Raw genomic sequence first — 24277 nt, 5'->3', positions numbered from 1 at the left:
ACTAGACCAGGATGCCCTCTTTCACCACTCCTATTCCATATAGTACTGGAAGTTCTAGCCAGAGCAATCAGGCAAGAAAAAGAAATAAAGGGTATTCAAATAGGAAAGGTGGAAGCCAAATTGTCTCTATTTGCAGACGACATGATAGTATACCTAGAAGACCCCATTGCCTCAGCCCAAAAACTCCTGAAACTGATAAGCAACTTCAGCAAAGTCTCAGGATATAAAATCAATGTGCAAAAATCAGAAGCATTCGTCTACACCAATAACAGACTTAAAGAAAGCCAAATCAAGAGCGAACTGCCATTCGCAATTGCTACAAAAAGAATAAAATACCTTGGAATACAACTCACAAGGAATGTAAGAGACCTCTTCAAGGAGAACTACAAACCACTGCTCAACGAAATCAGAGAGGACACAAACAGATGGAGAAACATTCCATGTTCATGGTTAGGAAGAATTAATATCGTGAAAATGGCTATACTGCCCAAAGTAATTTACAGAATCAACGCATCCCCATCAAGCTACCACTGACTTTCTTCACAGAACTGGAAAAAACCACCATGAACTTCATATGGAACCAAAAGAGAGCCCGCATAGCCAAGTCAATTCTAAGGAAAAAGAACACAGCGGGGGGCATCACACTACCGGATTTCAAACTATACTACAAGGCTACAGTAATCAAAACAGCATGGTACTGGTACCAAAACACAGATATAGACCAATGGAACAAAACAGAGGCACCAGAGGCAACACAACATACATACAACTATACAATCTTTGATAAACCTGACAAAAACAAGCAATGGGGAAAGGATTCCATGTTTAACAAATGGTGTTGGGAAAACTGGCTAGCCATGTGCAGAAAGCAGAAACTGGACCCCTTCCTGACACCTTACACTAAAATTAACTCCAGATGGATTAAAGACTTAAACATAAGACCTGGCACCATAAAAACCCTAGAAGAAAATCTAGGCAAAACTATCCAGGACATAGGAGTAGGCAAGGACTTCATGATCAAAACACCAAAAGCATTGGCAACAAAAGCCAAAATAGACAAATGGGACCTAATGAAACTCCACAGCTTCTGCACGGCAAAAGAAACAGTCACTAGAGTGGATCGGCAACCAACAGAATGGGAAAAAATTTTTGCAGTTTACCCATCTGACAAAGCGCTGATAGCCAGAATTTACAAAGAACTCAAACAGATTTACAGGAAAAAAACAAACAAGCCCATTCAAAAGTGGGCAAAGGATATGAACAGATACTTTACGAAAGAAGACATATATGAGGCCAACAATCATATGAAAAAATGCTCATCGTCACTGATCATCAGAGAGATGCAAATCAAAACCACATTGAGATACCATCTCACGCCAGTTAGAATGGCGATCATTAAGAAATCTGGAGACAACAGATGCTGGAGAGGATGTGGAGAAAAAGGAACACTTTTACACTGTTGGTGGGAGTGTAAATTAGTTCAACCATTGTGGAAGACGGTGTGGCGATTCCTCAAGGCCTTAGAAATAGAAATTCCATTTGACCCAGCAATCCCATTACTGGGTATATATCCAAAAGACTATAAATCGTTCTACTATAAGGACACATGTACACGAATGTTCATTGCAGCACTGTTTACAATAGCAAAGACCTGGAATCAACCCAAATGCCCATTGATAATAGACTGGATTGGAAAAATGTGGCACATATACACCATGGAATATTATGCAGCAATCAGAAATGATGAGTTTGTGTCGTTTGTAGGGACATGGATGAATCTGGAGAACATCATCCTCAGCAAACTGACACAAGAACAGAAAATGAAACACCGCATATTCTCACTCATAGGTGGGTGATGAAAAATGAGAACACATGGACACAGAAAGGGGAGTACTAAACACTGTGGTCTATTGGGGGGAAAGGGAGGGCCAGTGGGAGGGGGAGGTGGGGAGGGATAGCCTGGGGAGAAAAGCCAAATGTGGGTAAAGGGGAGAAGAAAAGAAAGCACACTGCCATGTGTGTACCTACGCAACTGTCTTGCATACTCTGCTCATGTACCCCAAAACCTATAATCCAATAAAAAATTAAAAAAAAAAAAAAAAAAGAACTTGCCTTATATATCTTGGTGCTCCTGTATTGGGTCCATATATATATTTAGGATTGTTAGCTCTTCTTGTTGTATCGATCCTTTTACCATTATGTAATGACCTTCTTTGTCTCTTTTGATCTTTGTTGCTTTAAAGTCTATTTTATCAGAGACGAGAATTACAACTCCTGCTTTTTTTTGCTCTCCATTTGCTTGGTAAATCTTCCTCCATCCCTTTATTTTGAGCCTTTGTGTATCCTTGCATGTGAGATGGGTTTCCTGGATACAGCACACCGATGGGGTTTGGCTTTTTATCCAATTTGCCAGTCTGTTTCTTTTGATTGGTGCATTTAGCCCATTTACATTTAGGGTTAATATTGTTATGTGTGAATTTGATACTGCCATTTTGATGCTAGCTGGCTGTTTTGCCCGTTAGGTGCTGCGGATTCTTCATTTTGTTGATGCTCTTTAGCATTTGGTATGTTTTTGAAATGGCTGGTACTGGTTGTTCCTTTCTATGTGTAGTGCCTCTTTCAGGAGCTCTTGCAAAGCAGGCCTGGTGGTGACAAAATCTCTGAGTACTTGCTTGTTCGCAAAGGATTTTAGTTTTCCTTCACTTATGAAGCTCAGTTTGGCTGGATATGAAATTCTGGGTTGAAAGTTCTTTTCTTTAAGGATGTTGAATATTGGCCCCCACTCTCTCCTGGCTTGTAGAGTTTCTGCCGAGAGATCTGCTGTGAGTCTGATGGGCTTCCCTTTGTGGGTGACCCAACCTTTTTCTCTGGCTGCCGTTAGTATTTTCTCCTTCATTTCAACCTTGTTGAATCTGACGATTATGTGCCTTGGGGTTGCTCTTCTTGTGGAATATCTTTGTGGTGTTCTCTGTATTTCCTGGACTTGAATATAGGCCTGGCTTGCTAGGTTGGGGAAATTTTCCTGTATAATATCCTGAAGAGTATTTTCCAGCTTGAATTCATTCTCTTCATCACATTCTGGTACACCTATCAAACGTAGGTTAGGTCTCTTCGCATAATCCCACATTTCTTGGAGACTTTGTTCATTCCTTTTTGCGTTTTTTTCTCTAATCTTGGTTTCTCGTTTTATTTCATTGAGTTGATCTTCGACTTCTGATACGCTTTCTCCTGCTTGGTCAATTTGGCTGCTGAAGCTTGTGCATGCTTTGCAAAGTTCTCGTGTTGTGTTTTTCAGCTCCTTCAATTCGTTTATATTCCTCTCTAAGTTGTCCATTCTTGTTATCATTTCCTGGAATGTTTTTTCAAGGTTCTTAGTTTCTTTGCATTGATTTAGAACATGTTATTTTAGCTCACAGAAGTTTCTCATTACCGACCTTCTGAAGTCTGATTCCATCATTTCATCACCCTCATTCTCCGTCCAGCTTTGTTCCCTTGCTGGCAAGAAGTTTTGGTCCTTTGTAGGAGGCTAGGTGTTTTGGTTTCGGGTGTTTTCCTCCTTTTTGCGCTGGTTTCTTCTTTTTTTTGTGCGTTTATCCACCTGTGGTCTGAGTAGTTGCTGACTTTTCGATTGGGTCTCTGAGTGGACGCCCAGATTGTTGACGGTGAAGTATTTCTGTTGTCTAGTTTTCCTTCTAACAGTCTAACCCCTCTGCTGTATGACTGCTGAGGTCTACTCCAGGCCCCTCTTGTCTGGGGTACACCTGTAGCCGCTGCGGAACAATGAGGTATGCTACCAGTTTCTTCTTCTGCTATCTTTGTCCCAGAATGATGCCCACCAAATGTCAGTCTGATCAGTCCTTTTTGAAGTGACTCTGGATATTCAGCGGTTAGGGAGCTGCTTGAGGAGACGGTCTGTACTTTATAGGAGCTCGAGTGCTGAGCCGTGAGCTTCGTTGTTCATTCAGGACTGTTCGGCAGATACTTAAGTCTGCTGCAGCAGAACTCATAAAACCCTTTTTTTTTTTCCCTCAGATGCTGTGTCTCGGGGCGTTAGGGCTTTTTTTATGAGTATCCGTTGCACTTTCCTGCCCAGCTAGGGGGCAGTCTAGTCACTATTTGCCTGCTGAGGCTCCACCCTTTTGGCATTGGCTCTGCCCTACTGTGGTGGGCTCTGCTCTGTTGCCTTGGGCTTCGCCCTGTTGCTGAGGGCTCTGCCCTGCTGTTGTGTGCTCCGCTCTGTTGCCTCTGTATTGGCGGAGTCTCTCTGTTATGGCGGGTTGCCTCAGCAACGGCAGGCTGCGACAGCAATGGGAGTATACTTCCAGGGGCGGATTGCCTCAGCAATGGGGGACGCCCCTCCTTCATCGAGCTGTGCTGTCCCGGGCTCAGTTGCATCGGCAGTGAAACTCTCAATCCCGGGCGTATGGAATCGCCGTCCTGCTTGTCCCTGTGAGGGTGGAACCCGCCGAGCCTGCTCACCTGGCTCACCGCCTCAGAGCCCCTCTTTTTCCCTTTCCTAAGTTGAAAGGTTGACTCTCTCCCAGGTATTTCAGTCGCCTGCTGATTGGGGACCAGGATCCCTGTGCTTTCCTGTGCAGCGACCCACTGCACCGGCTCAAATGTTGCCTCCCAGGAATCTCCTGATCTGGGTCACTGTCCAAGTCCCGTTCAATCAGATGGATATGCTAATCTGCCCTCCCAAATCTCAGATTGCCGGTTTAACAGGGCATCCAGACCAGTGCGCCTTGTGCGGAGTGCCGCTGTGCTGCTGCGCCGGCCCCAACGGCAGTGCTGGCCAAAACAGCTGCGGCGGCGCTCCGTGTCTCTCCTCTACCTGGGAATCCCCCCGTTCTGTGGGCAGTAAAGATCCGTCTGAATATGCGGCTTGAACTCACCCTCTGAGCCTTCACTGAGAGCCGCAACCCCGAGCTGCTGCAACCCTGAGCTGCTCCTACCCCGCCATCTTGAAGAGTCTCTCCACATCAGTATTTTTTAAAAGCTCCCCAGATGATGATAATATGTAGCTAAGATTGAGAACAACTGATGTCGGCATAATATGATCCCATAAGAGGAGCATCAAAGCAAGTTTGTCATTCTGAACAGTGGTTCTTTTAATCTTTAATCTCCTTAGACTTCAGTCATGCAGTCATGCAGTCTCAACCAGTAGCATCACTTAAGGCTATGGGAGCCACTGGCTCAGGTTAGTGTTTCAGTGTATAGTTGGCAGTCCTGCATTTTTCTTGGTAGTTTGCCAGACCATCACTCTTTGTCTTATAAATAAGCCGGTTACAAAAGAGACACACACTCATATACCCTGCTTCCTGTGACCAACAGCCAGTTAATATTATGTTACCAGAAGGAAGGGGTTGTAACCTTTCTGCTGAGGTACCCAGAATGACTTAGTATTCTAACTGAGGAGTATTTTAATTGTGCTATCTTTTCATTGAGTCAGCTAGACAGTGTCCTTTTGCTGCCATCTGATAGCCTTGTTTCACTGTCATGGGTTCTGCTCATCACGTGTGTTTGAAGGTTGAGCCTATATAGTTTGTTGATCCACCAAGCAGAACTGCTAGGTTCTCTAGGTAGTTACAGACAGAAACAAGGAAATTTGTTTTCTCCTTTATGTAGTGATCATAGCTCTATTAGCAGTATATCTACTATTGTACTTTATAATGAAAGCAGGGATGCTCTCTTAAGCATTTAATTATGTTTGTATTATTATAGTTGAAAGGGACACCACATCTAGGATCTAGGGCACAGCAGTATGGTCTTTATCTTCCTGAAGTAAAGCATACATTCAAGAGTATTTATTTAATACTGTGTACAGACACACCATTATAAATTTTGGTTTGGGAAAAATCTATTAGATTCCCAATTTGTCACTAAATCGTTTGGCCAGTTCTTCAGAAATACCAGGAAGAGATACTGTGTGCATCTCAGTATACCTTCATGATGTGCTGTGGCTGAGTCATCAAAAATAGCAAAGCCAGCTATGGATTACTAATTACCAGTTCAGTTAAAAATCTGCATACTGGCTGGGGGCAGTGGCTCACACCTATAATCCCAGCACTTTGGTAGCCTGAGGCGGGCGGATCACCTGAGGTCAGGAGTTGGAAACCAGTCTGGCTTTTTAGTCAACCTATGGGATTTTTAGAAAGCATAGTTTTTAAAAACTTTTTCTATTTAGAATATGAATAGATTTTAGGGTAATCTAGTCCAACTCTTCAAAAGCCTTAGAGCTAGTTAGCAATGGAGAAGGTCCAGAAACCCCGGTCTCCTGATTTCCAGGACAGGACTGTTTCTGTTCCAGAGTGCTGCTTTGGGGTCTGAGAGATTCTTTAGTCTTTGTTTTTTAATAGACTTCCATAACCTATTTATTAATAAAATGTTCTGAATTTCTATTTTGCTGCCAGATATCAAAACAGAATTCTGTCCCCATCCTATCATTAATTTAATTTGTATGAACTTGAGGAAGCCACTTATTTTCTATTAGTACAAGTTTCCTCATCTGTAAAATGAAGAACATCGTAATTATCTCTCACTGTTCTGAAAACTAATAATAAGGTATTTCCAGTGTTAAGCATGGTGCCTGGCATGAAGAAAGCTCAATACATTCTTCATACTGCTGCTAGTATAAGTATCTTTGGCAGAAGATGTTTTCTATGATGTTTTTATGTAAATAAAGAAGAGCTGCTATGATGCCTTCTCATTCAATCATTGCATCAGAGTTACTCTAACAGCTCTAGACATGGGGCTGGAAGCATACTTACCTGTTTGGCCCCACGATCTTAAAATGTTCAGATTTGTGAGTTTGAAGCTTGTTCTATTCCCCTCATGTATGAGTTTTCTGTGACCTTCGTTAGCAACCAGTTCCTCAATTCTTTGATCTTGTTTTATTTTCTACCCACACACATTTACCTGTTTAATAAAGACAAGTCTGCTCTCAGAGCAGGGTACGTTTTGTTGCCTTTCTATCCATTAACCACCTCCCCACAGCTCTATTCTGCTATTTTGAATGTGCTGGCCAACATGGTGAAACCCCATCTCTACTAAAAATACAAAAATTAGCCTGACCAACATGGTGAAATCCTGTCTCTACTTAAAATATAAAAAATTAGCCAGATGTTGTGGTGGGCACCTATAATCCTAGTTACTTGGGAGGCTGAGGCAGGAGAACAGCTTGAACCAGGGAGGCAGAGGTTGCAGTGAGCTGAGATTGTGCCATTGCACTCCAACCTGGGCAACAAGAACGAGATTCCATCTCAAAGAAAACTCTGTCTCAAAAAAGCAAAAAAATCTGAATAGTAAAATTTTATTTTTCATTTAGGATTATTTGTTTGCTTATATTGATGTTACTAACTACAGAGAGATTGTATTTTGTTATAAACCTTTTATCTTTACAGGTATGGGTTAGAATGTCTGTTCAGGTTTTACAGCTATGGACTGGAAAAAAAATTCAGACAAGAAATTTTTAAGGATTTCCAAGAAGAAACCAAAAAAGACTACGAATCTGGTAATAATAACAACAAAAAACTTACCCTATTTGGAAATTGTAAACCTGAGTCTGTCAGTAAATAGTGAGGGAGTTCATAGTTTGTTCCTTCAGGGCAAACCATTTAAGACCTTCATGCCATTATTATGTTTCTTGATGAAGGATGGGGTACCATGTAGTAAGAAGGCCCTTCCTGTGAGGTGTTGGAAAGCAACTACTCTCAAGTCTTTCTTTCATGGAGGTATACTTTGTCATTATCCCTTTGACAAACATAGCTACTCACTGATGTTCCATTACTTGAAAATGAAGTTTCTGTGCAACATCAGCGGGTAAGCTCAGAAAGGCAGAAATAGCACAGTGGCTAAGAGTGTAAGCTCTGGAGGTCCAAATCCCCTTTCCACTATTTAGAAGCTATGTGACTACTGGTAACTTGCTAGCCTGTTTCTCATCTGTAACATATACGAGAACACCCATCTTTTGGGTTGTATATACTTCAAATTAGTTTGATGCATAATAAAGCACTTAATGCTTGTTTCATAGCAAATACTCAATAAATGTTAGCTGCCATTATCGTTAATTCATTACATGTCTTATTCTCAAGATACAGAGTAAGTATATATTGGAAGATAAATGATTTATTGCTGATAGGATTATATTTAATGTGAATCATTTAAAATTTTTTACATAATATAATGTATATTTTTCTTTGTTATTAGGTCAGCTTTACGGACTAGAAAAGTTTTGGGCTTATTTGAAATATTCTCAGTCTAAGACACAGTCCATTGACCCAAAACTTCAGGAATACCTCTGTAGTTTTAAGAGGTTAGAAGACTTCCGTGTTGATGTAAGTTTTAAGTCATTTCCTCTATTCTTTTTATTATGCATATTTTTCAATCTCTTATCTGTGACTTTTTAAACTTTAATTTTATGATTTTTGTTTTTTAACATTTTAATTTTGAAGTTAAACTTTGAAATAGGTATACAAATAGTTCAGAGAATTCCCATAGACTCTGTTCACTAGATTTCCCAACTGTTAACATCTTATATAACCACAGTGCAATTGTTAATTTAATTTTCATCTGCTGCTATAATTAAACTTTTTTTAGATTTATTAATTTTTATCTGATATGCTAATTTGTCACTAGCAATGTGAAACTTTCTACTTTTTAATGATCTTTTATCCATATAATTTCTGTAACATGTGCTGATACAGATTTAGGGTTCCTGCATAATAAAATTAAGGAGAGAATGTTGTGTGCATGTGTGCAAGCACGAGAGTGGTATCTTTTAGCTGAATCAACTGAACAAGGTCCTTTTGCTGCCATCTTATGACGTTGTCCACTCTCATGGGTTCTCATCACCTTTGATTGAAGGTTGAACCTATATATATATAGACTTTATCAATTTGATTTCAAGAGAAAAGAAAAGCATTAAAAATCATGAATGTAAGAGGAAAAAAGGAAGAAGAGAAATAAAAAAATAAGGGGAAAAGGCTGGAATGGTGGCTCACACCTGTCATTCCAGCACTTTGGGAGGCAGAGGTGGGTGGATCACCTGAGGCCAGGAGTGATCAACATGGCACTCCTGGTCAACATGGCAAAACCCTGTCTCTACTAAAAATACAAAAATTAGCTGGGTGTGATGGTGCATGTCTGTAATCCCAGGTACTGGGGAGGGTGCAGCACAAGAATTGCTTGAACCTGGGAGGCAGAGGTTGCAGTGAGCTGAGATTGTGTCACTACTCTAGCCTAGGCAACAGAATGAGACTCTGTCTCAAGAAAAAAAAAGGAAGAAGAAAAAATTTAACTTAGAAAACAGAGAGGTGAAAGGAAGGCTAGGTTTATCTCTGTGTTGTGTTGCAAATGGACTTAATGACTCAGGGATAGAGTTAATAGAAGTGCCTATCTCTGGAATTAAGAGCTATTTTCTTTTTTTTTGAGACAGAGTTTCGCTCTTGTTACCCAGGCTGGAGTGCAATGGCGTGATCTCGGCTCACTGCAACCTCCGCCTCCTGGGTTCAGGCAATTTTCCTGCCTCAGCCTCCTGAGTAGCTGGGATTACAGGCACGTGCCACTGTGCCCAGCTAATTTTTTGTATTTTTAGTAGAGACGGGGTTTCACCATGTTGACCAGGATGGTCTCGATCTCTTGACCTCGTGATCCACCCGCCTCGGCCTCCCAAAGTGCTGGGATTACAGGCGTGAGCCACCGGGCTCCGCCCCAAGAGCTATTTTTCTAATGAGGCCTAGCCAATTCTGTCACAAAGGCATCCCTGCTCTATATCTGAGACTCTTTCCCCATATAAACATGAGCTAAGAATTCAGGCCTCCTCCTTTAAGTACAATGGAAGGATGGAAGAGGAGGTTACTATCTTAATTTAGCTCCAAATAAAAATACTAGTTCATTGGTGTCCAGTTCTGGGATCCCAAATCTTGGTAACTGGAAAGGCCTAAAGAGCTGACTTTTTTTTTTTTTTTTGAATGCAGGATACCTTTTCTTGGGTACTTAAATGTTTGATGATGTTTAAATTTGGTACCATCAATAATAATCTCCAGTCTCTGTATTATAGGAATTCTATATAAACCTTCAAACTTGCTAACGATAATTTGACTGGCGTATCTTTTATTCCCCTACTGCTTTCATTTATCTGTTATTTAAACATTTTCACTTAAGCAAGCCTGGAATAGGATTTTAGGGTTGAGAAAGAGACTGGAGTTACAAATACTTCACAGTTGACAAAATTGAATAAAGAAGGCAAATAGCCTCGCTGAAACATTTTCTTGGAGGCAAGGAACCCAGCCTTATGCCTTATCCTGTAGCTCAGGCCCTACAACATGAGAGAAGCTTAATATACATATGTTGAGGCCAATCTTGATGACTCACGCCTGTAATCCCAGCACTTTGGGAGGCTGAGGCTCAGGAGTTCAAGAGCACCCAGGGCAACATGATGAAACTCCATCTCTACTAAAAATATTTTAAAAATTAACTGGGTGTAGTGGCCTGCCCCTAGTCCCAGCTACTTGAGAGGCTGAGTCAGGAGAATCGCTTGAGCCCCAGAGGTGAGGTTGCAGTGAGTGGAGATTGCATCACTGCACTCCAGCTTGGGTTACAAAGTGAGACTTCATTAAAAAAAAAAAAAAAAAAGTTGAGTAAAAGAATGAACAAATGCGGTAGACTGATTTAGTTAGGAAGGAAATTTAAGTTTAGTACCTTAAGTTGCTGTTAAGTTTTTGTATACTAATAAAATCTACCGTAGTGTCCATTTAACTTACTTTTTTTTTTTTTTGAAAAGTCTAGCCTTAGGTTTTGAAGGGAAGAAAAAGAGTAAAATTGTCAGCTCTGTTGTCTTTTATCATTTGCAGCCCCCTATTAGTGAGGAATTTGGAAGAAAAAGGCATTCATGTACTTCTGGTGAGGAGAGTAATCGTAACAGACTTTCACCTAATTTCTCTACAAAGCCACCAAATGCTGCTAAATCTACATCTGCCAATCAGCTTCAGGTTCCAATAAACTCTCCAGGAAGGAACACTTTACCAGAGTTCAGTGACAATTCACAGTAACACAGTGCTCCATGTGGTCTCAACAAATGGTGAAATGCCTGAGAAATAGACTCTTAGGAAAGTTGTTTGTCCTTGAAGTCAACATTTACATCAGTATTTATTTGGGGAAAATCTTGTGATGTTTAATTGTGATAATCAGAAAGAAGAAAAAGGGAGAAAAGTAGTAGCACTTTTTCTAACAAGATACATTCTAAAAATGTTTTCCCGATTTCACACAACAAGGATAGTCTTTGTGACCTTTTATAGAGATCCTCCAGTAATGTATTTGATCTCAGATTTCTTTTTCAAAGCCATTGTTTTACAAAAACAACATTCCTTAAATATATTTTAAAAACAATACAAGGAATTCCTAAAGTTTCAGCTCATACTTCTTAAAGAAGATAAAGTATATTGTATTCTTCTCTTCTATAGAACTTTCTTAAAGAATCCAATTACCCCACTGTCAATTCATTTTGAACCTACCAAAAACAAAGGAAGATTACTTATATATATTTTTTAATTCAAAAGAGAATATGAAATGATACATTCACTTTTCCTTTGAGACACATAGTTTAAAGAAAACTTTTTTTTAAACAAACATAGAAATATATAGCAAGATTGTAGTTACAGTGAGTATATGCACTTTTGATGCTAGGTTTTGCTTTTCTACCCCCAGTCATATCTCATGATTTTCACAGTTGTTGTGTTGATGTGTAATTTTCTCAGTTGGCATAAGCTGATTCCATATTAGAGGTTTATTTTTATGATTCTATGTAAACGTGCACAAGTAATTTAAAACCTGCGTTGAGATTGGTTGGAATATTGTCCTAAATTAATTAAATCTTGCACTGTTTTGAATGCATCTGCTATTTATTATTTCTGCAAGTGGGTATGTCATAAGCAGTCAGATTGTCTTTTATTTAAAATGAATACTTAGTTTTTCCTTTTTGTTTATTTTTTGTTTAATTTTGTTTATATAAATGTTTTTGAGAGTTATAGCAAATTGATTTCTAATTTTTATTGCTATTACAACTGATGTAAATGATAGTTTTAGTTTTTGTGATTTAAAAAATAAAACACTTATTCTGAGTTTTTTAAATTGATTTTTAATTATTTTTATTTAGAACATAGTTGAAAAGCTGTAATACTCAGATTTTGCTAGTAAAAGACCTTTTTTTGTGAATGAAGTTTCAGTTATAAACTTACATCCACTTTTATTGAGCACTACATGATTTACAAATATTATATTGGCAAAAACAAGTGGTTTCAATACACTAAATTAATTTGTATTTTCTTTTTGAGCAGATTGGATGTCTTATAAATTATAATATTGAAATACATGTAATCTTTTTTGGATGGATGGGCTGTTAATTTGTAAATAGGTTTTCAAGTTATTTCTCATCATAAGTAATAATCTGCAGTTTTATAATATTTACTATTTGAAGGGTCATTTGATGCTTTAAATTGGGGAAATAGTCAAATTTGAATATTCAGAAAATTTATTTAGAGATACTGTAAAGAGGGTGCAAAATAAGCAATGGGTTAGAATAATAAATCTTCAAGTCTTTTCTTAAATGGGGTATGTAGTTCCAGTTTCTCAGTGAGAAATTTCCAAACCATGCTTATTAGCTTTAAATGATTTCTTGCAATGATCTATAAATTTTTCTCAGCATCCTTTTTGTGTTGAAAACATACCTCTGAAACCTGTATTTAACCAGATTATTTCTACTCAACTGAGTATACAAGTGTAAATTTGATTGGAAAATTGTATATTATAAATGAAAATATAATAATCAAGTGTTTTGTGGTTTGTATTAGTAGTTTTATCATATTTTTGTTATAAAAGTAATAAATGTACATTGGGAAATTTAGTTAAGCACAAATAAGAAAATAAAGTACATGTTATTAAAAAAAAGAAAAACCAAAACTGGCATCAGGCTATATACAGTGTTATAACCTGCTTTTTTCACTTAGTGGAGTTGAACATTTTCTGATGTCATTAATATTTCTAATAATTTTTTAAAAAAATCTCTATGATTCAGTTTTTTAACTGTAGAGATGGGGTTTCACCATGTTGGCCAGGCTGATCTCAAACTCCTGCTTCTCGAGTGATCCACCTTCCTCAGCCTTCTAAAGTGCTTAGATTACAGGCATGAGCTACCATGCCCTGACAGTGATGTCATTAATATTTCTATTTCTTGACTTTTGCTAGTTACATAGTATTATGTGAATACACCAGAGTTTACTTAGCTAATTGCTGATGTTGAACTTTGATTGTGGCTAGGTTTTGGCTGTTACAAGCAACAATTAATAGGCTGGGTGTGGTAGCTCAAGCCTGTAATCCCAGCACTTTGGGAGGCAGAGGCGGGTGGATCCCTTAATATCAGGAGTTCGAGACCAGTCTGGCCACATGATGAAACCTCATCTCTACTAAAAATACAAGAAACTAGCCAGGCGTGGTGGCAGGCGCTTGTAATCCAAGCTACTTGGGAGGCTGAGGCAGGAGAATCGTTTGAACCCAGGAGGCAGAGGTTGCAGTGAGTCGAGATCATACCACTGCACTCCAGCCTGGGTGACAGAGTGAGAAAACAACAATTAATAGTATCCTTACAGATAAATTTTTGTGTATAAACTTGGAGTTACTGTCAAGAACTCCTAGAAGTTGGAATTCTAAGTAACAACATGTCTCCATTAAAGGCCTTCTAGGAAGGGTGCACAGTTTACACTTTGATGCACAACATCTACTTCTCTACATTCTTCTCAACACCAATTATGATAAATATTTCTCCTTAGACTGATCGTTTTAAAAAATCATTCAAAACTCTCTCTTTTTTTTTTTTTTGAGATGGAGTTTTTCTCTTGTCGCCCAGGCTGGAGTGCAATGATGTGATCTTCGCTCACTGCAGCCTCCACCTCCTGGGTTCAAGCCATTCTCCTGCCTCGGCCTCCTGAGTAGCTGGTGTTGTACTGGCCCGAGCATAGAAAGTCAACACCAAGAGGAGTATGCCAAATTGCAGGGTCTTTATTGCCGGCAGTCACAGAGGACTCGTGTCTCTCCAACCCGTGGCCCCGAAAGGAGGGTGTCAAGACCTTTTATACCCGTAAAAACCACCTCAGGAGTGAGGGTGAGGGGCAGAGGTGGGAGTGAGGGGCTTCAGACGTTCTGAGGGCTAGTGGATTCTGTAAATCACCTCATGGGCGGAGATGAGGGTGAGGGGCTCTGGACGTTCCAAGGGCCTGGGGACTTTTGACATTCTGATTGTTACTTAAGTGGTTCACAAAAGTAAAGATTAGCATTTGTTTACACATTGTCTGGGTAGGGTGGAAATTACAATCCTTAATTACTTATTACAAGTCGCAGGGGCCAAGATGGCATGGGTTTGGACTGCTTGTCTGTCACATTTGGGTTACAGAGAGCACTTTCAATAGAAAGCCGAGGTATGGTTGAGGTATGCAGTTTTATGGGGCTTTTACCATGTCACACTGGGACTACAACTGTGTGCCACTATTCCCAACTAATTTTGTACTTTTAGTAGAGATGGGGTTTCACCATGTTGGCCAGTACAGTCTCAAACTCCTGATCTCAGGTGATCTGCCTGCCTTGGCCTCCTGAGGTGCTAGATTACAGGCGTGAGCCACTGCTCCTGGCCTCTAAATCTCATTAATGTCATCATTTTAATCAGGCCACTAATGAACAGATAATTTTATTGCTTATTAACCATATTGTTTGTAGATTGCTTGAAAATATCCCTTATGTTGATGCAAAGCTGGTTTAACATATGCAAATCTATAAACATATTCCATCACATAAACAGAACCAAAGACAAAAACCACATGATTATCTCAATGGATGCAGAGAAAGCCTTGGACAAAATCCAACAGCCCTTTAGGCTAAAAATTCTCAATAAACTGGGTATCAATGGAATGTATTCAAAACAATAAAATCTATGACAACCCACAGACAAGATCATACTGAATGGGCAAAAAACCGGAAGTATTCCCTTTGAAAACTGGCACAAGACAAGGGTGCCCTGTCTCACCACTCCTATTCAACATAGTATTGGAAGTTCTGGCTAGAGTTATCAGGCAAGAAAAAGAAATAAAACGTATTCAATTAGGAAAAGACAAAGTTAAATTGTCTCTATTCGCAGATGACATGATTGTATATTTAGAAGACCTCATGGTCTCAGCCCAAAATCTCCTTAAGCTGATAAGCAACTTCAGCAAAGTCTCAAGATACAAAATCAATGTGCAAAAATTACAAGCATTCCTATATACCAAAAACAGCCAGCCAGCCAAATCATGAGTGAACTCCTATTCACAATTGCTACAAAGGGAATAAAATACTGGGCTGGTCACAATGGCTCATGCCTGTAATCCTAGCATTTTGGGAGGCTGAGGTGAGCGGATCACAATGTCAGGAATTCAAGACCATCCTGGCTAACATAATGAAACCCCATGTCTAAAAAAACAAAAATAAAAAATACCTAGGAATACAACTAACAAGGGATACGAAGAACCTCTTCAAGGAGAACTACAAACCACTGCTCAAGGAAATAAGAGAGGACATAAACAGATGGAAAAACATTCCATGCTCATGGTTAGGAAGAATCCATATCGTGAAAATGGCCATACTGTGCAAAGTAATTTATAGATTCAATGCTATCCCCATCAAGCTACCATTGACCTTCACAGACTGGAAAAAACCATCTTAAACTTCATATGGAACCAAAAAGCCTGCATAGCTAAGGCAACCCTAAGCAAAAAGAACAAAGCTGGAGGCATCACACTACCTGACTTCAAACTATACTACAAGGCTACAGTAATCAAAACAGCATGGTACTGGTACCAAAACAGAGATATAGACCAAAGGAACAGAACAGAGGCCTTGGAAGTAATGCCACACATCTATAATCATCTGATCTTTGACAAACCTGACAAAAACAAGCAATGGGGAAACGATTCCCTGTTTAATAAATGGTGTTGGGAAAACTGGCTAGCCATCTGCAGAAACCTGAAACTGGACCCTTTCCTTACATCTTATACAAAAATTAACTCTGATGGATTGAAGATTTAAATATAAGATCTAACACCATAAAAACCCTAGGAGAGCCAGGTGCGGTGGCTCACATCTCTAATCCCAGCACTTTGGAAGGCCAAGACAGGCAAATCATGAGGACAGGAGTTCGAGACCAGCCTGGCCAACATGGTGAAACCCCATCTCTACTAAAAACACAAAAGTTAGCTGGGCATGGTGGGACATGCCTATAATCCCAGCTACTCAGGAGGCTGAGGCAGGAGAATTGCTTAAATGGGACCTGGGAGGTGGAGGTTGCAGTGAGCCAAGATGGTGCCATTGCACTCCAGCCTGGGCTACAGAGTGAGACTCCATCTCAAAACAACAACAACAGCAACAAACCCTAGAAGAAAACCTGGGCAATACCATTCAGGACATAGGCATAGGCAAAGACTTCATGACTAAACCACCAAAAGCATTGGCAACAAAAGCCAAAATAGACAAATGGGATCTAATTAATCTTAAGAGCTTCTGCACAGCAAATGAAACTATTATTAAGACAAAAAAGAAAAAAAAAGAAGGAAAGAAAAATAAAAGAAAGAAAAAAGAGAGAAAAAAAAAAACAAAAACAAGAAACTATCATTAGAGTGAACCAGCAACCCACAGATTGGGAACAAATTTTTGCAACCTACCCATCTGAAAAAGGGCTAATATCCGGCATCTACAAAAAACTTATACAAATTTACAAGAAAAAACAACCCCATCAAAAAGTGGGTAACGGATATGAACAGACATTTTTCTTTTTTTTTCTTCTTTCCTTTTCTTTCTTTTTTTCTGTATATACTATGTCCAGTTTCAGCAGTAGAACAGATGCTTTTCAAAAGAAGACATTTATATAGCCAACAAACATATGAAAAAATGCTCATCCTCACTGGTCATCAGAGAAATGCAAATCAAAACCACATTGCGATACCATCTCACACCAGTGAGAATGGCGATCATTAAAAAATCTGGAGACAACAGATGCTGGAAAGGATGTGGAGAAAAAGGAACACTTTTACACTGCTGGTGGGAGTGTAAATTAGTTCAATCACTGTGGAAGACAGTGTGTCAATTCCTCAAGGATCTAGAAATAGAAATACCATTTGACCCAGAAATCCCATTACTGGGTATATATCCAAAGGATTATAAATCATTCTACTATAAAGATATATGCAAACGTATTTTCATTGTGGCACTGTTTACAATTGCAAAAACTTGGAACCAACCCAAATGCCCATCAATGATAGACTGGATAAAGAAAATGTGGCACATATATACCATGGAATACTATGCAGCCACAAAATAGGATGAGTTCATGTCCTTTGCAGGGACATGGATGAATCTGGAAACCATCATTCTCAGCAAACTGACACAAGAACAGAAAACCAAACACCTCATGCTCTCACTCATAAGTGGGTGTTGAACAATGAGATGGACCCAGGGAGGGGAACATCACACACCGGGGCCTGTTGGGGGCCGGCAGGGGTAAGGGAGAGAGAGCAGGGGATGGAGGAATTGGGGAGGGATAACATTAGGAGAAATACCTAATGTAGATGACAGGAGGATGGATGGAGCAAACCACCATGGCATGCGTCTTCCTATGTAACAATCCTGCACGATCTGGACATGGACCCCAGAACTTAAAATACAATTAAAAAAAAAATTAAGAAAAAAACATATTCCTTATGTTTTCCTTTTGGAGTGGTTATCTCTTTCTCATAAATTTATAGAGCATTTTTACTTATCAAGAATATTAACTCTTTGCTTACTAATTTTGCTTATGTATGTTTGACGTGGTATGTAATTTTTTGGGTAAAATTTTTTTTTGAGACAGAATCTCAATCTGTTAACCAGGCTGGAGTGCAGTGGTACAATCTCAGCTCACTACAACCTCTGCCTCCTGGGTTCAAGTGATTCTCCTGCCTCAGCCTCCCCAGTAGCTGGGATTACAGGCATGTGCCACTACACCCAGCTACTTTATAAATAAATAAATAAATATATTAGATGGAGTTTCACTGTTGTTACCCAGACTGGAGTGCAATGGCATGATCTCGGCTCGCCGCAACCTCTGCCTTCTGGATTCAAGCAATTCTCCTGCCTCAGCCTCCCGAGTAGCTGGGACTACAGGCGCGCACCACCATGCCCAGCTAATTTTTGTATTTTCAGTAGTGACGGGGTTTCACCTTGTTGACCAGGATGGTCTTGATCTCTTGACCTCATGATCCACCCGCCTCGGCCTCCCAAAATTCTGGCATTACAGGTGTGAGCCACCACGCCTGGCCTAGATTTTATTTTTTAAATTTAAGTTAGTTTGGAACTCCACTCTGACATTCCATCATGCTTCTTGACATTTTACAAAATAGTGTCACCACTTTCCTTTGTGTGCTTAATCTTTTCCTTCAACTAATTTCTTAGCTTTTATGAAACTGCTTATTATTTTTATTTTATTCTTGCATAGGAGATGGATCCAATAGAGTAATACCTAATTATATCACCATGAGATGGCAGAACGGAATGTCAGATCTGTGGACTTTTGACAGGAAAGTGTGTTTTGGAGACCTCTTACTTCATCTTGTGGTGATATCATATAATTATATCAATTACTCTTGCGTTCCTAATAGTCATACGTGTTCTCACAACTCATTACGTTGTTAGGCATTGCCCTAGTTATTGGTACATTTGCATTAGTTATTTGGTTGTTAGTAATATGATAACATTAAGACTTGTGTATAGTTAAAAATGGAAATACTATTGCTTTGGTATTTTGTCCTTTCACTTAAAAGCTTGAAGTACTTCATTAGCATTAGTTTTTATTAACTCTCTTGAGATGTGAACAAAGCAAGCAGATTGTAAGGTGTATCTCCAGGCTAACCTAAGCTATGTAGCTAAATCACACAGCAAGTTAGTGAATGGATCCTGCCTAAAACATGAGAAACATAAACTAGATGTTTCTTTTGTAACTAGAACAAACTGTTATCACATAGCTAGTTGAATGGCTGAGCTAGGGTTTGAACTCCACTAGTCTGGCTTCAGTGCCCAAACTCTTCATCGTAACCAGATTGTTCTTTAACAGCATGAAATAGAACACAGAACTCCTGACTTTCAAACTCAACTACAATGATTCTTAAGTATTATAAATCAAGACTGGATTATTGTGGTTAAGACTGCATTTTTTTTTGTATGATAAGCATCCTCTGCAGTAATGGAGGGTCTAATGGAGTATTTGAAAACACACATTATGTGATAAATGAGTTACAATATATGGTAAATCTTTTGGGAAGAAATTATCATTAGGAAACAATATCATCTATGTGTTTAAATGTTTTCCTAGTATTAGATAAGGCAAAATACAAATGAAACTGAGCATTTTATTTAGAATCTGCTTAGAAATCTTGCATTAGTTTATTTAGGGTTGTTATTGACAACGAAGATTCTGAACTACTCAGAAATCATGGTATTCTCATCTTAAAAAGGCTTGAAGGAAATATCCCACAAGACTAATTAGTAGGAATCACTTCTGACTTTACACTCTGTGCCAGTTTTCTGAGTTGTTTATAATAAGCCTGTTTTTTCCTTGCAAATTAAGAAATTGTTTGGTTAATAGAATGGTTCCTAACAATATACTGCACATATTAGCTTCAATAATTTTTAGAAACCAGAATGTGCTGCTATTGTTTTGTTTTTTTCCAGAGTATTTCAAGTCTACAAAATTGAGTACCTTTCTCAGTGTATTTTAAGATTCATTGAACTTTTATTGTAACACAAACATTATCACAGTACTGTAATGCTTAATGTTAACGTTTTGTGGTTTCCAGTTGAATGCCTTTAAGTATAATCTGAGGTGAGACTTATTTTAATGAGCCAGTGGATAGACTTTAAGGGAAAGGGTCTGTGAGAGCCAAAATTTAGTTAACTGCTGCTCTAGAGACAGCTTATTTGTTAGAAACATGAGTTGAATCCTGGCCCCTCTCACTAACTTGCAGTCCTTTATCTACAAAATTACACTTACCTCATAGTGTCCTGAAGAATAAATATGCAGCATGTAACACAGTGCCTAGTGTACAGTAAGCACTTAGTAAACATGAGCTATTATTAGGGCTAAGCACTGGACAAATTATGTCCAGGTATTGCAAGGTATTTTCTCCAGTAGGCTGTGAACATAATTTTAAATCTTCATGGGAATTAATCTATTTTTTTCTGCCCTGGGAAAATTTAATAACTTTTAGATAACAACATTAACAAAAATTTGTCTCCCACCAAGAGAAGTTGTCTTCTATGCTCTTTAAGTCAGTTTTATTACAGGTAAATATGTACCAGCTTTTTCCTCTACTTGTATTGAGACCTGTCTCCAATAGTCAGACATTCCTAATAAGCATTGTGGAAATAGCAAATAACATTGGTGTCTGCCCACCACTGAAGGCAAAAAGCTGGTTTATCCAGGCCACAGGCAGAGCCCTCAGGGAAGGCAGGTAACTTCTCAGACCACCAGATTATCTTGATCTTCAGCCTGCTTTCTTGTTGTTCTACATTTTAATAAACAATACATGTTTGATTATTTTATTTTATTTTTTTGAGGCAGAGTCTCACTCTGTCACCCAGGCTGGAACACAGTGGCGAGATCGCAGCTCACTGCAACCTCCACCTCCCAGGTTTAAGTGATTCTCGTGCCTCAGCCTATGGAGTAAGTGGGATGCACACCACCGTGCTTGGCTAATTTTTCATTTTTGTAGAGATGGGGTTTCGCCAGGTTGGCCAGGCTGGACTCAAACTCCTGACCTCAATTGATCTGCCCACCTTGGCCTCCCATAGTGCTGGGATTACAGGCATGAGCCACTGTGCCTGGCCTATTTTATTACATTAACGATTACAGTATAGGTTTCTAGAAAGCCTGAATGGAAGTTCTCATATTCTAGGTAGTGTTTAGCTATTGAATAAAAATTTATTTTCACGACCTTACATACAATTTTTGACTTGGTGTATGAATATATTGAAATGAACTTTATACCATTATATTCACTTTAAAGCATATGGGCACAATTTCCTAGAACAAATCTCTAATGACTGTCCTGAAGCTTTTCATACTTTTCATATTTTTCCATTTCAACTATCTAATTTACTTATTTATTTTAATTTTTTTGAGACAGAGTCTTGGTCTGTCACCCAGGCTGGAGGGCAGTGGCGCAATCTTGGCTCACTGCAACCTCTGCCTTGTGGCTTCAAGCAATTCTCCTGCCTCAGCCTCCTCAATAGCTGGGATTACAGGTGCACACTACCATGCCCGGCTAATTTTTGTACTTTTAGTAGAGACAGGTGTCATCATGTTGGCCAAGCTGGTCTTGGACTTCCTGCCTCTGACTCCCAAAAGAGTGAAAACTGGTAGAAGGTAGCATGTAACTAGAAATCCTCCTAGCCATCATCCAAGGAGTGGAACTATATATGAGATTGGAATATGGTTATAGCCAAATGTGCTAGCTTTGTTTTTTAAAGCTTTAGACAGTCAATTCAGGATAATTATTGGGTTATCTTTGGGGAATCCTTGATCCTAAACTAAGCTTCATTGCTAGTACTACTGTGTTAAAAGTTCTATTGAGTGAAACAGAGTATATAGTCTACTTTAAAGGCCAAGGGAAGGCATCAAAATATATAATTGGTTTGTCAAAAACTCCCACCTTTAGAAATTCCTGGGGGGGTGCAGTGGCTCATGCCTGTAATCCCAGCACTTTCATAGGCCGAGGGGGAGGAACACTTGAGGTCAAGGTTTCGAGACCAACCTGAGGTAATAGTGAAATCCAGTCTCTACAAAAAAGAAGAAGGAGGAGGAGAAGGAGAAAAGGTACACAAGTTTTTTTTCTCCACTTGATAAAAGAAAAGCATTGTCTGACCTATCCCAAATACTGTTGTAGATACATGCAAGCTGTCATGGGCCACACATAGGTGAAATCTTCATAATTCATTGAGGTATCATAAACCTGCAAGACTTGCTAAATTTCTATTCTTTTTTTTTTTTGAGATGGAGTTTCACTGTTGTTACCCAGACTGGAGTGCAATGGCATGATCTCGGCTCACCGCAACCTCCGCCTTCTGGGTTCAAGCAACTCTCCTGCCTCAGCCTCCCGAGTAGCTGGGACTACAGGCACGCACCACCATGACCAGCTAATTCTTGTATTTTTACTAGAGACGGGGTTTCACCTTGTTGACAAGGATGGTCTCGATCTCTTGACCTCATGATCCACCCGCCTCAGCCTCCCAAAGTGCTGGGATTATAGGCGTGAGCCACCGCGCCCGGCCAGTTTCTATTCTTTATAAATATTTCTTTATGGGTAAAGCTTTGTATATTGTGGCTAGTGTACAGTGTATTATTCAATGAGGGAATTAAAACACATTTTTATCAAATCACATAAAACATGCATTACAATTCATATGAGTCCTCATCTTCTAAAATCTTCAAAATTTTTAATTCTATTTACAAAATATATTATTTTTAAAATAGCTGCTAAATTTGTTTTTAGTAGACTAAAACATTCTGTTTCATTAGATTTATTTTAAAAGTTGAATCATGATTTTTCTCAAGACATGCATTTCCAGGAAATCTGTGGCCAAGATTGTCGAGCTGTTTACGCAGTCCATTTCTAGAATGCTAGACTGCATTCCTGTCCTCCTGCTCTTTCAGGTTTGCCAATATAATCAGTTCTGGTTATTGGAAAGCAGATGAAGTAAGGGGCTCCACTTCTACACCTGGCCACCTGCCCTCTTCATGCTCATTGTTTTCTTCTTCAGCTATACAGAAGCCATATGTTGAAAACAACAGAGTCCTGAGAAGTGTCCCTAAATCACCACCTAGTCCTTTTGGGGACTCTATATTAAAGCAAGAAATAGCTTTTAATTATATTAAGCCACAAGATTGTATACTTTATCTGGTACAGTAGCTAATATTATCTTAAGTGATAATAACACATTTACTACTTATGTTTAATAATCACTAAAACACGTATATATATTTTTGTTGTCTCAATCAATTCTGTATTAATATTTGTAGTAACTCAAGAAGAAAAACTTTTATCAGCCAGGACCACTTAGAGTAAAATAAATACAATTTTAAATTATGTACTTATTATTGTTGTAATACATACATATATCTGGTAGTCAATAATAGTTTCAAACTTAAAAGCATTAGGATAAAAATCTGGAAAAAATGGGATAGAAATACAAGCTCAAGGAGGAAAAGGAAAGATGTAAGCTTTCTAAATGTTAAAGAATAACTTTTTCATATACTTTTAAAAATAGATCCAAATGTTATATCTGGATTTCACTGGATTCAGTCAAAATGAAATTTATAATATGTTGGAAATTATGGCCTTTGCAACTATTTAAAATGATGAAAAATTTAGATGGCAACTTAAAGCCATCTGAGAGATACATAGTTTATGAAAATTGTTTTGGGGGGTTTTCAAACAAAAACGTGTAAATGCACTGACAAGAGGGGGAAAGTGCATGCTTTGGAGTAAGCAACTGCATCCAGACTATGTTTTTGCTGTAGGGCTGGGCAAGCTAGGTTAACTCATTGGTCCTTATTCTGCTTCAATACATTAAATGAAAATACATGTGAGGTGCTACCTGGCACTAATCTGTCTTGCTATTAAAAATCTTAAGTACTTCTAGGAAGGAAAAATTAGTCACTCAGGTGAAAATTAATTCATCAGAGCCCATATTTCTGAGAGTAGATAAAAAAATTAGGTACAGAGGGGAAAGAACTTATTTGGGAGAGAAAGGATAATTTTAGAACATGTAGTTGAGCCAAGAGAAAAAGCTCTGTTACCTGGCAAATGATACTGGAAGGGACCCTATTTTGGAGGACACTCGGAAAGGCTGGCGAGGCTGTACGTAAAGGAAGAGTGAGAAGAAAGCATACGTTTGCTTTAACTTGCCTTGGTTCTAACTACCATGGAATGAAAATAACTCTCACATTTCAAAGGCACTCAAAGGATTGCTTTTAAGTGGGTGTAATTATTTTATATGTACACTAAATTGCAGCACATGCTTTATGCACCTCTTCCTTGTGTTCCACGTGACTCCTATTTTAAGTAGATCCAAAGTGGTACCAGAATTAACCAGGTCAACTATCACCTGTGCTTGTTTCCTTTAATTCTTTTAAATTCCTGGGAGAAATCAAGACATTAAGTTAGCAATT

The 24277-nt window shown here is 38.9% G+C and overlaps 1 protein-coding gene across 10 annotated transcripts in view; it reads left to right on the top strand.

Annotated features, from left to right (window-relative positions):
- Window positions 1-24277, top strand: part of LARP1B (La ribonucleoprotein 1B) — a 197198-nt gene that overhangs the window by 170738 nt on the left and 2183 nt on the right. For 8 of the 10 annotated variants that reach the window (XM_035292963.3, XM_035292962.3, XM_078366502.1 and 5 more), the window contains 3 exons: window positions 7404-7513; window positions 8209-8336; window positions 10854-12823. In XM_035292963.3, the coding sequence (XP_035148854.1) occupies window positions 7404-7513; window positions 8209-8336; window positions 10854-11051 (436 nt within the window). In that variant the 3' untranslated portion in view covers window positions 11052-12823. Of the gene's footprint in view, window positions 1-7403; window positions 7514-8208; window positions 8337-10853; window positions 12824-18547; window positions 23199-24277 lie in introns of those variants that run through there. The other 2 variants (XM_035292959.3, XM_035292958.3) reach the window with 2 other exon arrangements.

The sequence above is a fragment of the Callithrix jacchus genome, chromosome 3 (assembly GCF_049354715.1).
Source record: "Callithrix jacchus isolate 240 chromosome 3, calJac240_pri, whole genome shotgun sequence".
Taxonomy (NCBI): domain Eukaryota; kingdom Metazoa; phylum Chordata; class Mammalia; order Primates; family Cebidae; genus Callithrix; species Callithrix jacchus.
The sequence above is the reverse complement of the archived record's forward strand: the minus strand, read 5'-3'. Positions and strand labels throughout refer to the sequence as shown.